The sequence below is a fragment of the Oryctolagus cuniculus genome, chromosome 1 (genome assembly GCF_051225735.1).
Source record: "Oryctolagus cuniculus isolate XC-2025 breed Fujian yellow rabbit chromosome 1, ASM5122573v1, whole genome shotgun sequence".
Lineage (NCBI taxonomy): Eukaryota > Metazoa > Chordata > Mammalia > Lagomorpha > Leporidae > Oryctolagus > Oryctolagus cuniculus.
This window is the reverse complement of record NC_142867.1, coordinates 230,925,624-230,939,874: the sequence shown is the minus strand read 5'-3', so window position 1 is coordinate 230,939,874 and position 14,251 is coordinate 230,925,624. Positions and strand designations below refer to the sequence as shown.

Here is a 14,251-nt window from a genome sequence, read left to right as displayed (position 1 = left end):
ATGAATAAAATACTGTCAAAGATTTATTTTAAAAGCGCAAGTGAAAAATAAAATAGGTATCACACAATTAACAACATACCAAAAGAGGAAAAGCAAACAACAAATGGAACTAATACAGTCTTGCCTGGAACAGGGCTGGTGCTGTGGCACAGCAGGTTAAGCCACTGCCTGCATCCCTACATCTCATGTGAGTCCCAGATGCTGTTCTGATCCAGCTCCCTGCTAATGTGCCTGGGAAAGCAGCAGAAGGTGGTCCACGTCCTGTCCCTGTCACCCACATGGGAGTCATGGACAGAGTTCCAGGCTCCTGGTCTAGCTCCCACTGTTGGGGCCACTTGGGGAGTGAACTAGTGGATGGAAGATCTCTCTCTCTCTCTCTCTCTCTCTCTCTCTCTCTCTCTCTCTCCCCCTCTGCCTCTGCCTTGCCCTCTGTCTCTATAACTCTGCCTTTCAATTAAATAAGTAGGTCTTTTTTTAAGAAAATAATATAGATGCAGAAATTTAAAAAACAAATTTTTTTGCATGACACTTCATAGTGAACCCACAACTGCTACGAATGTCTAAATGCTGAACACGTTCAGGCAGAAACCATCGGAAATGCAAGAAGAATCTAACATGTATTTTTCTCCTTGATGAGAGCAAGTCCCCACCAAATAACAATTTGAACACTACATGCAATTATAAGAGTAATTTGAAGAAGTAGTACCTTTTCTTCAGCACCCATGAAACATTTACAAAAACTGATCTTGTATTACACCACAAGACAATCTCGAACATTTTCAGAAACTAAGAGAGTATATACGTCACGTTCTGAACCAGTTTAGAAAAAATTTAAAATGAGTATTTTTTTAGAACCCAAGCCATTCATGGCAGTGTTGTGTATCAGAGCCAAAAAAAGGGAAACAAATGCCCAGCAGATGAATGAATAAACAAAATGCAGTGTGTCTACACGATGGGATATTTGGCAACAAGCAGGAATGACGTCGTGTTCACCATCCAACACAGGTGAACACTGAACACATGATGCCAGGAGAAAGACAGCACAGTACACGACCCCATTTACGTGAAAGTTCTAGAATATGCCAACCTATGGAGGCACAGAGTAGATTAGTGGTTGCCTGGGGCTGAGGGCAGGACACTGGGGGGGCTTCGCTACAGGGAAATGGAACGACCACTAATGGGTGTGGGTGTGGCTGGGGTGATGAGAATTGTGGTGATGGTTATACATCTTTACTCACCAAATCATAAACTTCAAGCAGATTGTATATTAATTGTATCTCATAAGGCAGTTTGAAAAAAGAACATCGTAAGCCCCTGAAAATCACAGAACTGCTACCTTAAATAACACCTGGTTAAAAGAAAAAGTAAAACTATAATTATGAGACTTAAAGAGCATCACCATGAACACTGTGCATCGAAACATGTAGGACGCAACAGAGGGGGCAGCTGGAGGAAATTCCGTAGCCTTGAAGTCAGAAGATTGGCACATACGAAAATGAACCAATAATTACACTCGCATGGCTTAGATACACAATGCAAGGGAAGCCGGAGAGATCAATTATAAAAGACAAAAGTGAGAATTCCAGATTTCATCACATTTAAGATGTCATCTACTATAAAATGTGCCATTTTTTAATGTGTCACTAAGAAAAATTGCTGCCAATTAAACAATGTCACAACACTTTACATCATTGGAAAAATACACCCCAATTTCACAGGTGCTAAAAGAGACACAGAGCACACACCCCAGGTTAACGAAACTCAGTAAATCAAAAAGCAGAAAGACTGTGTGACTGTAAGTCCCAAATCTAAGTCTTGGGGAAGACCAATAGACAAACCTCTGGCAAGGCAATTTTAAAAAGAGAGAGAGAGAGAGAAACAAACTTTAAGAATATAACCATATACATAGAGAGAGAGGTTCAAGTCTGTAAGAGAATACTATACAACACAGTCTGATTTGAAAAGCTGAATGAGGAGAGTGGTTGGTCATGCTCACCCCTTCCTAACAGTGGGGCAGGCATGGGCCTGGCGGTCAGGTGCTGGTTAAGACGCCCACAACACCCAGCTGCAGCTCCTGCTGACGCAGACCTTGGGAATCAGCGGTGACGGCTCAAACAGCTGGGTCCCTGCCGCCCACACGGGAGACCTGTACTGAGTTCTTGGTTTCCTACCTCAGCCCGGCCCAGGCCCAGCCATTGCAGGCTTCTGGGAACCAGCAGGTAGAGGAGCAACCTCCCCTCCCCCTCTCCTCCCCTCCCCTCTCTCCCTCCTTCTTCCTCTCCCTCTCTCTCCCTCCCTCCCTCTCTCTCTCTGCCTATCTCTCTGTCTCCCTTGATCTCTCAATAAATAAATGAAAATATCCTTAAAACTTGGATCAAATGGACAATTTTCTACTAAAAAACAAATTTTCCAAGTTGACGTTAAAAGAATTAGAAAATCTAAGGCCAGTGTAAGAGATTTTAACAGCAGTCAAAGAAGTCTCTCCAGGGGCAGGCGCTGTGGTGCAGCAGGTTAACGCCCTGGCCTGAAGCGCCGGCATTCCATGTGGGCGCTGGTTTGAGACCCGGCTGCTCTACTTCCCATCCAGCTCTCTGCTGTGGCCTGGGAAAGCAGTGGAAGATGGCCCAAGTCCTAGGGCCCCTGCACCCGCGTGGGAGGCCTGGAAGAAGCTCCTGGCTCCTAGATTCAGATCGGCATAGCTCCTGCCAATTGGGGAGTGAACCATCGGATGGAAGACCTCTCTCTCTCTCTCTCTCTCTCTCTCTCTGCCTCTCCTCTCTCTGTGTAACTTTGACTTCCAAATAAATACATACATCTTTAAAAAAAAAAAAAAAGAATCTCCAAAAAAAAAGTTTCAGATTCTTGTAAGTATCAGGTCACATCTATAAAATCTTAGCTACCCTTCTGATTAAAATTGCTTTAGATCATAAAAAGATTTTAAAAAAGGTATTTTTACCTGAAATTATAACCCTGAAATCTAAACTATAACATTTTTACCCATCAAGTTGGCCAAGATTAAAAAAAGGAAAAAATGCATGAAAACATAGTATTTTTACATATGGGGGAAAAAGCAATTTCACCCATGTCTGATGAAAGTGTAAGGTAACACATCCTCTCTGGAGAGCACTGTGGAAATATACATAAAAAGGCATACATTTTTGCATAAGTTTTGATCTAGTTATCCTATTTCTAGGAATTTATCAGGAGGTGATACCCTAAGTCCCTGTAGAAGAGGATGTTCATGGCAACATTTTCATAGCAAAACCACAGACATGACGTAAGTGGCCAACAGCGGAGCACAGATTCAAGTCTGACAAATCCACTCGATGGGACTGAGTCACGGCAGAGAAACGCAGACAGCAGCATTAAGCGCTCGGACGGCGGAGGCCTGTCTCCTAGCTACATGCTCTACGCTGCGAAGTATCTTCAGGGGCAATCGCAAACGACAGCAACTTCTCCTCTTCCTAATGCTTACAGCAAACGCGCTAGCCAGAGAAATCAACAGTCGTGACTACAGCTCTGTCCACACAGATCTTGGGAAATATACTAGTAATGTCCAGAGAACCAGAACACAGCATGCAGGGCTGAGTCTCCCCAGCTCAGGAGACCATGGGGGGACCAGTCTTGTTAGCGTCACTGTGACCCATCTGGGCTGCAGCCCGGGGGGCCTGGGGAGGCAGAACACCCCTTGCTTCCCAACCCCACCAAAGTTCACACCCCAGGGAAGTATCCACAGCCTGTCTCAATCCAAGGAACCAGCCGATCACTTATCCACGACCCTCGCTGCTTCTTGGAACTTATTCAGCCAGAAATTGTAAAAACATCTTATTTTTAAAGCCCTGAACAGTTTTCCTAAAATAATAATAATAATAATAATAATAATAAAAGCCAATCCAGACGCCTACCTAGATAGGGAATGCTGGGCACCATCTTCAGGCTTCGGATGTATTCCCGAGTCCGTTTGTAGTTATCTTCTTTGGACATCAGGTAGTCCAGTTTCTCAAAGGTGGTCTTGTCTTTTCTATTCAAAAGCTGGAATGAGGGAAAAAAAATGCACACAGGGTATGAGAGAGAGAAGGAAAAAGAAGACGATGCTGAAGAGAGAGGACAGCAGTGGAGGGAGACAGCAGGAAGCATCCGGAACGGCGTGACCATGGTGTACCAAATCCTGAGCACAACTAAAGCTTTTAAAAGGCTGCTTTGTGCCCAGACAGAAGGTTCTGGAGCCTCCACAGACCCTCGCACTTGCAAGACCCTCCAAGACCACCTGGTCTGCTCTTCACAACGCCTACCTCTGTGGGCGCAGAATCCAAACACCAAGCACTCAGAAAGAACGCAAATCGCTCAAGCTCGCTCTAGAGAGTTAGGTCACAGCCACACAGGTCTCCCTCCCACAGGCCACAGCTACGCTCGCCCACATCTCCGTGGCAGAAGGCCCCAGGTGCTTCGACACAACTCCCATGTCCCTGCTGTGCACACAGCCAGGCCATGGCTCCTAACTGGCCGTCTCCTCCAGCTTCCCCAGGGTCTCCCTATGTCACAGGTGTAGCAAATCAAAACCAAGACGTGGTGCTAAGGACCCACGTTGTGGCTGTGCTTGCAGTGCCAGCAAACAGCGACAAGGCTCCTTAGACAACGGCTTTGGGAAAGGAGTGTAAGCCGGGGAGGCCTTGGCACTGCATGGGCTGATGCTGGGAACGCCGCCCCCGCCCCAGGTCTAGCTCTGAAGAAAGACTGGAGATGGGGTCGTGGTTCCGAGACAGCCCCAGCGCGTGAGCAGCGATGGCTCCAGGACTCGAAAGAGGCGAGGCAGAGGATGAGCCAGCTGAAAGGAGGCTCTCAGTTACGAAGAACCTGGAGGGCTTACCCTCCAGTTTTTCCTACTGAAAACCTCAGAACACATCGGGGTGGGGATGCTACACAGATGCTGGGGACGGCAGCTGCTTGGCTGTTAACGGACAGGAAGTAACGCCTTCTTCCACCTGCTGCTGAACGTGTAACTTGTCTGCTCTTTACGAGGCCCCCTGACGAGCACGGAGCCAGGACTACTGCCTCCACTTCAGGTTCACCGTGACAAGGATTTAGGGACTTGTCTGAACATCCTGGGGGCGAGAGAGACAGACTGCACAGCAATGCAGTACTGAGAAAACAGAAACCAGGAACCCACATGCTGAAGGAATTTTGGCCAAGGAAAGCTACCAGGGAGAGGCAGCCCCTGGCATGGAAAAGAAGCAAGTGCAAGACAGGTGCAGTGCAGAGCCAGGACACCCCACCCCCCCACCCCACCCCCGCCCCGGAGAGTCAGGCCGGCCCCGCCCCTCACTCCTGCCGAGGGTCATTTTCTTTTGTTAACACAACCTGGACCCTCAGGGCTTCTCTGGCAATCACGCACACCAGCCCCGCAGCACCCCTCACACACGTCCTGTGGCTGAGCCACACCAGCCCCTAGCACACGTGCCATGGGTTCTCTGGTCCCCAACATGTTCCGCCCAGCTTGGCAAGGAACGGCAGGGCCAGCACCTCAGGGGTGGCCAGCCGTGTCCCCAGCCCCCAGGCGCACATGTGAAGGGCTGCATCTGGTTCATTTCTCTCCTGCTCCACTCTGTGCCTGCAGAGGAGGCTGAGGTCGGCATCTGAGTCCTCGAGATAGAAACAAGTCAAGCTTGTGTTTCCCATGATGCATTTGACAGCGGCCTGAGGATGTGCTGGAGCAGAGTGAAGGAATGCACCAGGCACGGGGAGCCAACCCAGGAGCAGCAAAGGGAAGCCTGGATGATGGCAAGCAGCAGGCTTTAAGAACAAGTGGTGCAGGGCCAGCGTGTGGCACAACGGGTTAAGCTGCCGTCTGCAACGCCGGCAACACCTGTGGACGCCAATCTGAGCCCCGGCTGCTCCACTTCTGATACAGCCCCCTGCTAACACACCTGGAAAAGCAGTGGAAGACGGCTAAAGTGGTTTGGACCCTGCACCCATGTGGGAGACCCAGACGAAGCTCCTGGCTCCTGGCTTCAGGCTGGTCCAGCCCCAGCCACTGCAGCCATTTGGGGAGTGAACCAGCGGATGGAAAATCTCTCTCTCTCTCTGTAACTCTGCCTTTCAGACAGAATTTTTAAAAAAGAACAACTGGTCTACACTGGATCAGCTCTAGAAGAGATGTCACCCCAGAAAACCAGATATGATGGCCTATGGGGTGAGGGGGGGTCAGATATATTTATTATCTGTAACAAAAAAAATCAAACAAGGGGTGGGCATTTGGCGTGACAGTTAATACACTTCTTAGTATCCTTGCCTCCCATATCAGAGTTCCAAGTCTGAGTCCAGCTCTGCTTCCAATTCCAGCTTCCTGCCAAGGTGCACCCCGGGGGGCAGCAGGTGCTGGCTCAAATAGCTGGGTCCCCGCCACCCATGTGGAAGACCCAGATTGAGTTCCTGGCTCCTGGCTTTATCCTGGCCCAGCCAGGCTGGACATCTGTGGGTAGCTGGGGAGTGAACCTTGAGATAGAAGATCTCTGTCTCAGGTCTCTGTCTGTTTTGTCTTTCAAATAAAATGAAAAAGAAAAAATTTTTAAAAATGAAGTTGTAGAAAAAGCATATTGACGGGGCCAGCACCACGGCTCAATAGGCTAATCCTCCACCTGCGGCGCCGGCACACCAGGTTCTAGTCCCGGTCGGGGCGCCGGATTCTGTCCTGGTTGCCCCTCTTCCAGGCCAGCTCTCTGCTGTGGCCAGGGAGTGCAGTGGAGGATGACCCAAGTGCTTGGGCCCTGCACCCCATGGGAGACCAGGAGAAGCACCTGGCTCCTGGCTTCAGATCAGCGCGGTGCACTGGCCGCAGCGGCCACTGGAGGATGACCCTTTCTCTCTCTCTCTCACTGTCCACTCTGCCTGTCAAAAAAATTTAAAAAATTTAAAAAAACATATTGACGGGAACGTGGCAGAAGCTCCCAGAAGAAGCCACTGAGGGCTGGGAGGGGCGGGCTCCAGGGGCTGGGCGGGCATGGAGAGCACAGGCGGGACGCTTGTTCCACGAAGGCTTCCCAGGGCTTCACGATTTTCAAAACTCATGCGCATGTATTACACCGATAAAAATTCTTTTAAGATCTAATTTATTTAAATATAGGGCTTGTTTACTCAGAAAGTAACAGCATTTACTTACACATGTTTTAAACTTTTATTGCAAGTAGAACCACAAGCTGCAAACCTCATACAAACTGAAGGTCCTTTAGATTTTAGGGTTTATGGGAAGCCTCGGGGGAAAAAAAAAAAGCAGAGCTACATATAAGAAAATAAATTAGTTGCTTACCTGGAGCCAAACAGATACTAAAAACCATTCACGCTCAGGGAAGAGGTAAGGAAGTAAGACGAAGGAAAAGTTCACCAAGTCCAAGTGACAGCTCTCCTGCCAAAGTGCGGCCTGAGATTCCCTTCCACCGTTCAGTCAGGCCTCAGTGTCTGAGGGGGCTGCGTGCGGGAACCCCTGGGGTACCCGAATCCACAGGCACTCCATCCCGTGCGTACAAGGACGTAGCATCTGCACAGAACCACGCGTACCCTCCTGCATACCTGAATCACCTCTAGATCACCTGCACCACCTAACACAATGTAAACGCTACAATAGCTGCTTATACCACGCTGCTTAGGGAATAAATGGCAAGAAACGAAGTCAGTACTTGCTTGGCTCAGAGGCACCTTAAAAGAGTATTTTCAGTCCACGACTGTGGAACCTGTGGGCACGGCACCCACAGATGGGGGAGTTGGGGGGCTGACTGCATTCATTACGACCGTAACTGACCCTGGCTGCATCAGTGTCTCACACAGTGGCAAGTGGCTGAACTCCCCAGGACAGCGGCCAGGGAGTTCACTATGCCCTGCACCTGACCTGTCTCCTGGCATGGAACAAACACTGCCAAAAAACTTGTGGCACTAAAAAAAAAAAAAAAGTGTAAGAATAACGCTGATAACCCTAAAAAAATCAAATTCTTTGGAAATATTTTAATAGTCCAATAATTCTGGGGTGAAAGCGGTAATAAAGGCTAAGAATGTGGACTATTTGCAAATCACAAAACAATTGGAACATGGTATGGTAAACTGTGCAATAAGGCAAAACTTCATGGTTTTAAACTTGGTTATAATAAAGCAGGTAAGAACTAACATAAATGACCTAAGCATTCCGCTCAAGAAGCTACAGGGTGGGCGTTTGGCTCAGCAGCTGACACCTCAGCCACACCGGGGAGCCTGGGTTCAATACCTGGCTCCGGCTCCTGATTCCAACTCCTCATGCAGACCCCGGGAGGCAGCAGTGACAGCTCACGTAATGGGGTTCCAGCCGCCCACGGGGGGTCTGGGATAGCTCACCTAACGGGGTTCCAGCCGCCCACGGGGGGTCTGGGTTCAGCTCACGTAACGGGGTTCCAGCCGCCCACGGGGGGTCTGGGTTCAGCTCACGTAACGGGGTTCCAGCCGCCCACGGGGGGTCTGGGATAGCTCACGTAACGGGGTTCCAGCCGCCCACGGGGGGTCTGGGATAGCTCACATAACGGGGTTCCAGCCGCCCACGGGGGTCTGGGCTCAGCTCACGTAACGGGGTTCCAGCCGCCCACGGGGGGTCTGGGTTCAGCTCACGTAACGGGGTTCCAGCCGCCCACGGGGGGTCTGGGATAGCTCACATAACGGGGTTCCAGCCGCCCACGGGGGTCTGGGCTCAGCTCCTGGTTCCCAGTTTAACCTGGCCCAGTCCCAGCTGTTGAAGGCATCTGGGGGGCTCTCTGTCTCTTAAATAAATAAATAAGCTGAGAAAACAGGGGAAACAGATTAACAGATAAAATTACAAACTGATGCTGGAAAATAAAATAAATATCAAATCTATAGAAACGATAACTAAACCTAGAGCTCATGTTTATAAAATACCAGTAAGCCATTAGATGAAATCTCGATAAAAGAAAGGAATAAAGCAAAACCACCCAAGATTGGGGACAGGCACGGGGCCAGGTGTCGGCTCCAGGGATGAACAGGACTCATCAACAGACAGTCGGAAGCAGGAAGAGCACGTGGCAGAGCAGGGCCTGCCGGAGGGGCTGGAAAGTGCCCTCCAGAGTGGACAGCCTCGCATGACCACCATAATATCATAACCCCACCCCTCCACACACACCCGCCCCCGTGCACGGCGCCCGGAGCCGACTGACGACCGTGCCATCACCAACTCCTCCATGTCCACCCCAGGTCAATTTCAAATCTGGGCGAGGTCTCCACGGGGGGCTTCCTTCCAGTTCTCTCTACGGGGATGCTGGAACCTTGTTCCTGTGATATGTGGAAAGATTTTTCAACAGTCTGTTGCTACAAATCAGTGAAAACTGGCTCAAAATTCTGTTTCAATGCCAGTGTCTCCTGTTGGTATGGAAAGAATTTTTAGTGCAGTGGACAACAATCTATGGACCAATGGATTCAGCAGACTAAGTACAGAATTGGTAAGGAGTGAGATTTGGGCACTTTTTAAAAGTAATTCTTTTACCTCTTTGGATACAAAATACCAGTTTCTTAAAAATTAAAAAAAAAAAACACTCAAAAGCCACATTTCTAATGTAAAATATTAGATTCGATGCAATCCATGGCATGAAACAAACACATGGAGAAACCGTGACTTTGAAATGTAGTGGTGTCCCAGCCAGCCGGCCCTGCTTCTACAGACAGAAATCAAGCTGGAGAAAACGTAGCGATGCAAGTAACTCCTGTCTCCAGGAAGGTAAGCTGTGGCTCAGGGAACACGGCTGACCACCACCCCAGAAATACTACTTTGCATACATTTTAAAATTATTTTAACATTTCTAACCCGACTATAACCATGTGGAACACTGGGTCCTCTTTTAATATAGCTGTGATATCTCTATTGGCTTTCTCATTAATTAGTGAGTTACATAAAACCTTTGCCAAGTGTTTATTTTGCATCGCTAGCATCATGATTTTACCTTTTGCAAAAAATAATGTATCTCTTAACAGTTACCTACCCACATATCCACATTCACTGATCATATGTATACATACAAACAGAACGTAATCTTGTAGGACAATTTTCGCCACATATTTCCAATAGTTTTGTTAACTGTTTTTAAACCCCACCCATGGCAACTGTGGGAGAGAGCCCCTCAAGGGTGCAGGTGGAGGTTGGCCCCAGCGAACCTCTTGGGGGTGGGGCTGGGGGGAGGGGGGCGGAGCCAGGCACCACAGGTGCAGCCCATTTGTGCAACCTGGTTGAGCCACACACGGGTCAGAAACACTTGAGGAGGGAGAGGCAAGGGGAGTCCCGGAAGGCGCGGCGCAGGATCTGACGGCACAGAAGTGGCTGCAGGGGAGCCGGTGGCCAGATGGGACAGGAGCAATGGCCTGGAGGTGGGGACACCCTGGGAGGCTCAGGATCCGCACCTGATTACAATGGAGGGCGCACACTCGCCTCTGGCCGCCTGGCTCTGACCTGGCCATGGAAGCGCAGGGTCACAGGATGGCCATTTTGACTGCTTTTTCTGTTTTTCCCCACACTTCAGCTCCACTTGCAAACGGGGTGCCCATCGCGAGTTGCGAGGCATGAACAGTGAATATTAATCAAAGGGGAAAGAATGAGCTGATTGTGGCCGTGTTTTAACAGGAAATTCCTCTGGCCAACCCTGGAGTCTCCCGCGCACGTGACTCACTGGTGGTGGCCACGGCTGAAAGGCTGTGGCATGTTTTCCTGGGTCAGGAGTAGGTGTGAAGTAGGCAGGGAGTCCTCTGGCATTTGTTGCCATGGCCAAAATGCCGCTATTTAAATCCTTGGCACGCAGAATGATGAACTTCCAACCGCCACGCCCCCAGGTGAAAGTCCCTCCCACCAGGAAACGCCAGCCTCTGTCTCAGGGAGCTCAGCATCCCCCCCGCCCCCGCACTAAAAGGCATCAGTGAAAGGCAGGGGTAGGAACCCAGATGACGGCTAAGAATCTGCCAACAAAATTATCATCTATCATAAAACGGGAGGCAGAAAAATAAATACTCCAACTAACAGGGAGGAGGGGCCCCAGAATGGATATCTTAGTGCACCCCACTTTGGGGGAGCAGTGGGCACACAGCCCCAGACAGAGCAAGACGGAGGGGGCTGGGGAAGGGAGGTGGCCCAAAGCCACCTGTACCAGGCCACGTGTCATGAGGACCCCCCAGTAGTGGTGGGAGGGGGACTGGAAACAAAGAGCCCAGGTCACTGCAGAGCCTGTCTCACAGGGACAGTGGCCCTGCCGGCCCATTCCAGAACGGTCGGCAAGAGGCGAGGATGACAGCAGCAGCAGCTGACACGCCCCCGGCGCCCAGCTCACACCTCACTCCTCACGGTAAGAGGACTGCTCCTCAGTCTCCAGACCCCTCGTCTCCTGGCCTGGGGTCCCCACGGCCACACGGGTGACTTCCCACCAGTGATCCGTAAGGCGTTCCCAGGATGGACTGAGGTTTTCTGACAGGGACACCTGACGGCTCTCTGATTTCTACAGGAAGCTGAATTCCAGCCCCTACCTGCCCTGAGTGTGGGGCTGGGACCTGGACAATCCTCCCGCACAGGTGCCAAAACCCTGGCCCCACTTAGCAGGTAAAGCCGCTGCCTGCCGTGTTGGCATCCTTTATGGACGCCGGTTCTATTCCCAGCTGAGCCTCTTCCGATCCAGCTCTCTGCTGGCCTGGGAAAGCCGTAGAAGATGGCCCAAGTCCTTGGGCCCCTGCCCCTGTGTGGGAGACCCGGAAAAGCTCCTGGCTCCTGGCTTCGGATCGGCGCAGCTCCGGCCATTGCAGCCAATTGGGGAGTGAACCAGCAGATGGAAGACCCCTGCCCCTTCTCTCTCTCTGCCTCTCCTCTCTCTGTGTAACTCTTTCAAATAAATAATCTTAAAAAAAAAAAAAAAAAAAAAAAAAAAAAAGATAGCATCCAGCACTGCCCTCCTGGAGACTGAGTGCAGCGTCAGCCCTGCCGAGCAGAGGCTTGGCGGAGCTGTGGCTGGAACAGGCCTGAGGCTCTGGGGTGAGGTCAGGGCTGCCACCCCAGAGTGAGCCACCGCGGAAGCACGGAGGTGACAATGAGATCCTAGGGAGATGGGGTGGGCACCTGGGCAGAACACCTGTGTCCACCGTGACACAGGGGCTGGGGGAGGTAGCTGTGAGGACGGCAGGAAGAGAGTTAAGGCAGAGAGAGAGAGACTTCAAGACAGGGGCGATGAGCGGCGTCCAAAGCTGTGGTGGCGTCGGCAGCAGCAGCCCCAGTGGGGCTCCTGGGAACCACTGAGGAAGAGGTGCCGCCTCCCGTCTCCTGAGCCAGGGCTCGCGGGAGCCTGAAACACACAGCCCAGGCCCATCCCTGCCATCTCAGCACCACTGAGGGGGGTAGGGAGCAGAGCCACTCCCAGACGAGGGGCTCCGAGCTCAGCCCTGCGTGAGGCCACATGTGTGCTCTGAACAGAGCTCACAGACCCCGTGCCCCAGATGTCGGGGAGGAGGAGCCTGCTTCCGGGTCACCTCCTGAGGCCAGCCTTCAGCCCCACCAACAGCCTCAGCGTGCGCTTTGCTGGTGCAAATGAGTCAAACTCCCTGGACCAACTCCACAGGAAATGGCGAATCACTCTGGGAATGTGCACAGAGCAGGCAGAGCACGCGTGTGGGCTCACATGGGGGCACACATCTACATGTGTGTGGTGCATGTAGAGTATGACTGTGCGACTGCAAGGAGTGACTCACCCACACTCCAGGAAATCTCCACGCCCCCCCCCCCCGGCCCTGTGACTCGTGAATACGTGAGGCTCCCCTTAGGATCAGGGCAAAGCGCTCACGAGCTTCCCAATGCTAGGGGTCACCCTTCCTCCCTCCTCTCCCCGGCCCCCCTTCGCCACACACACGGCAGCCCTAAGGATGCAGCCCCTATCAGCTCACTGTCCGTGTCTCCGGCACCCTGACCTGAACTAACACGGCCTCACCCCGCACGCTGCCCAACCTCCAAACTACGTTCTTGTAGAAACTTCGGTGCCCCTCCCAGTGTGCATTCCACACGGTGGCGGCAGCAGTAACTGGAAACATTGCACCAAAAGGCTACCGTACACCAGACCCAGTCTGACCCCCCGTTTAAAGCCCCTCAGGGCACACAGTATACCATCTAACTCCTAAGGAGGGCGCCTGACACAGGCGTGAAGGCGCAGCTTGGCTCTCTGCTGCGGCCGGGGGAAGCAGCGGAGGATGGCCCAAGTCCTTGGGTCCCTGCACTCATGTGGGAGACCTGGAAGAAGCGCCTGGCTCCTGGCTTTGGATCAGCTCAGCTCTGGCCATTGCAGCCATTTGGGGAGTGAACCAGTGAATGGAAGACCCCTCTCTCTGTGTCTCTACCTCTCTCCATAATGATGCCTTCTAAATAAATAAAATAGATCTTTTAAAAAATAAAATAAAGACACAGCTTGGCATGTTCACATCTATGTCCCAGTGCCCAGTTCAAGTTCCAGCTCCACTTGCAATCCAGCTTCCCGCTGTGTGCACCTTGGGAGGCAACAGGCGATACTCAAGTACTTGGGTCCATGTCACCCGTGCGGAAGACCTGGATGGTGTTCTGGGCTCCTGGCTTTGGCCTGGCCCTGCCCTCGCTGTTGCAGCATTTCAAAAATGAACCAGCAGATGGAAGATCTCTGATTCTCTGTCTCTCTCTCTCTCTACCTTTCAGTCAAGTTAAAATTAAAACAAAAATTTTTTTATTGAAAAAGAAAGGATCTACCTCCTGTCCCTGGCTGTGAGTGTGACACACCAATCTCTCCAGCCCACTGAGCTCCAGCCACAGCCATCTGTGGATTCCTCAATGGCACCACACTTAGGCGCCGGCTGCAGGTCCTAGCACCACCATCTCCCCGGCCTGGAAGGCTTGTCCCCTCATCCTGGCATGGCTGGCTGCTCCTCATCTTTCAGGCCTTGACTTCAAGGGTGTCATCTGAGAGAGGCCTCCCCAGAGGGCCACAGGCCAGAGCAGACAGCAGGCCTCTCTACCCCATCCTCCCAGCCAGGCTCTGTGAGGCTTCTATTCCTGTCCCAGGGCTCCCTGTTCATTATTTCAGGTGTTCAACCAGCATTCACTGACGGCTTCTTGCTGGCCAGACTGGCCCCTGTGTATTCTCCCTGAGTGACGGGCCTGTCTCCTCTGAACAACAAGAGACCCCAAGGGCGTGGCCCTGGCATGGAGGAGGCCCTAGGTAGATACCTGATCTGCAGAGGAAGTAAG

General features: G+C 51.4%; 1 protein-coding gene across 24 annotated transcripts in view; it reads right to left on the bottom strand.

Annotated features, from left to right (window-relative positions):
* RALGPS1 (Ral GEF with PH domain and SH3 binding motif 1) overlaps positions 1 to 14,251 on the bottom strand; it is a 264,237-nt gene that overhangs the window by 131,683 nt on the left and 118,303 nt on the right. For all 24 annotated transcript variants that reach the window (XR_016225247.1, XR_016225248.1, XM_017350051.4 and 21 more), the window contains one exon: positions 3,906 to 4,032. Coding sequence is in view for 22 of the 24 variants with exons in the window: in XM_017350051.4 (XP_017205540.2) it covers positions 3,906 to 4,032 (127 nt within the window). In the remaining 2 variants the exon portion in view is untranslated. The remainder of the gene's footprint in view (positions 1 to 3,905; positions 4,033 to 14,251) is intronic.